This window comes from Halyomorpha halys, unplaced genomic scaffold (assembly GCF_000696795.3).
Source record: "Halyomorpha halys isolate HHAL.00 unplaced genomic scaffold, Hhal_1.1 Scaffold1198.1, whole genome shotgun sequence".
In the NCBI taxonomy this organism is placed as follows: Eukaryota; Metazoa; Arthropoda; class Insecta; order Hemiptera; family Pentatomidae; genus Halyomorpha; species Halyomorpha halys.
The window spans coordinates 55,085-57,250 of NW_027116338.1; the positions used below are offsets into that span (position 1 = coordinate 55,085).

The 2,166-nt window shown below is 30.1% G+C and overlaps 1 protein-coding gene across 1 annotated transcript in view; it reads left to right on the plus strand.

The window, feature by feature from the left end:
• LOC106688771 (sodium/hydrogen exchanger 9B2) overlaps positions 1-2,166 on the plus strand; it is a 46,003-nt gene that overhangs the window by 39,955 nt on the left and 3,882 nt on the right. The window contains exon 6 of the mRNA XM_014433397.3: positions 1,821-1,927. Within this exon, the coding sequence (XP_014288883.1) occupies positions 1,821-1,927 (107 nt within the window). The remainder of the gene's footprint in view (positions 1-1,820; positions 1,928-2,166) is intronic.

Consider the following 2,166-nt stretch of genomic DNA (forward strand, 5'->3'; position numbering starts at 1 on the left):
TATATATATATATATAGAGAGAGAGAGAGAGAGAGAGTTCATTTTTTTTGTCCAACTATTCAATGCTTTATTACTGTTTATTTTTTCAGCTGAGAGGACTTAGCGGAGTACACTTATTTGGGTTTTTTTTTTCTAATTGGGTTCCTAGAAGGTAGAAAACTGCATGTTTCCCAGAGTTCCCAAAGACAGGTTAAAGGAAGAAGGGTAAAGGGCAACATGAGCTAAGAACCCTGCATTTGCAGATTTAATCATTTTTAAGTATCTACAACTTTGGTTTTCTGCTAAATTGTCATAGTACCACTCATTTCTTTAGAAAACCCGTCTTAAATTGACAAATTTGTAAATTTAAGCTGTAAGATGGCGCATTCTTATTTAATAAAAATACGTAATTCAACACACCATTGGTTAATACAGAGTTACCAAAAATAATAAAAGACCGAGGCGTAATAAACTGGATAAGTAAATAAATCAATGAATTGTTAATCATAATAAGGTGAGCTAACCATTCGTGGGTTGAGCCTATACTTCCCATTTATAATCAGTTACAACAAAGTATCATATTTGCCATTAGAGCAGAAAACAAAATTGTCATTCCACTATTTCAGAAAGTCTAAGTGGGATTTCTCGAAACGATGAAGGCTCTTCACTACATCAAAAATGCTATTCGTTGTACCAATACTTCCTTAACAAAGAATACACATTGAAGCTGAATAGGACGTTACCGGCGAAGCATTAAATGTTTCTACAATAAAAAGAAATGAGAAGGACGTCCGAGAAACGAGGAACTTATACTAGCCTTAAGATGATAATGGAAGCTTTCGAAACATATCCGTCGGTAGTTTCTGAGCATGTTGCAGCTAAGTGCAAGCCCAATCTCTGAGCAATTGGTAGACGACAATAAAACGAAAAATAAATTTTAAATTTTAAAGCGAAAAATATATTCGACAATGTACCTTGAGTCCCATTTAAAAACTTCGACTTTCAAAATGTATTTCGAACTATAATTAAGCTTTTTAAATTTCAAATAGACAATTGCTTATTTAGTGAATTTGATCGGAAACGGTTGGCATCTTATGAATTGCTGGAAATTTCAGAATTGATATTTGACTACGTTTTTCGGCATTGAAAGTCTCTTAACTCAGTATTGGAATCTGAAATAGAAAGTAAGAATGATTTTATATTAGAGAAAGTGGAAGGTATCTCTTTAGATGTGCAGAAAATGTATGTACTTTATGGAGCGGTTTTACATCAAATCCAACTTGAGAGACTTTTTACAACTGAGAAAATTGCGTTTAAGAGGTTTTGTATTGAAGTCAAGATATGTTTCATTTTTCTTTATAGTTTATGTTTTGGTTTTTGGGTAAAAGGATTCAGGTTACAAGAATATTAAATTCTATATGAATATACAACAACTATAAAAATAATCGAAATTATTGACTTTTTTAAAAATTAAATATAACTACCAATATTAAAAGTTCAATAACAGACACCCGAATAAGAAAGCAGAAGTACCTCATAGTTAATATTTTTTCAACATCGATTATAAATCTTAGTACGATTATAAATCTTAGTATTTTATATTAAAAAAATAATTCCACAAAGTATATTTTAATTTTTTTGGCTTTCCTCAACTGACAAGCCAGAGAGTAGGGAGAAACATCTAAAGTATTATGTAAGAATTACCTTATGGAAGGTCATAAGGAACAAAACTTGTTAAGAAAATAAAAAAATATGTACAGATGTAGATATAAATTATATATGTTTCTATCCCCATTAAAATATAAGCATATATATAACATATATATTTTTTATTTGGATAGGTGACATGACAATGGCAATATTACAAGGTCCATTAGAATTACTGGGAGGTTTGGTCGGTGGTGGTATATGGGGCTCATTATGTGGGTATCTCGGAACACAGAATGACGTAAGTATAAACTGCACATAAATTAATTAACTATTTAGTTCAGCTAATCAGAAATAATTTTTGTTTTAAAAAAATAAGTTGAATTCAATTAGGCAGAAATATAAAATTAGAATAAAACCTAAATTATTGAAAAATATTATGATTGGACGATTTTTAAAATATTCTAAACCAATGCATCAAATCTCTCATTCATAGTTAATCAGTACCTAACATACCAGCCAAGCATATATATATATATA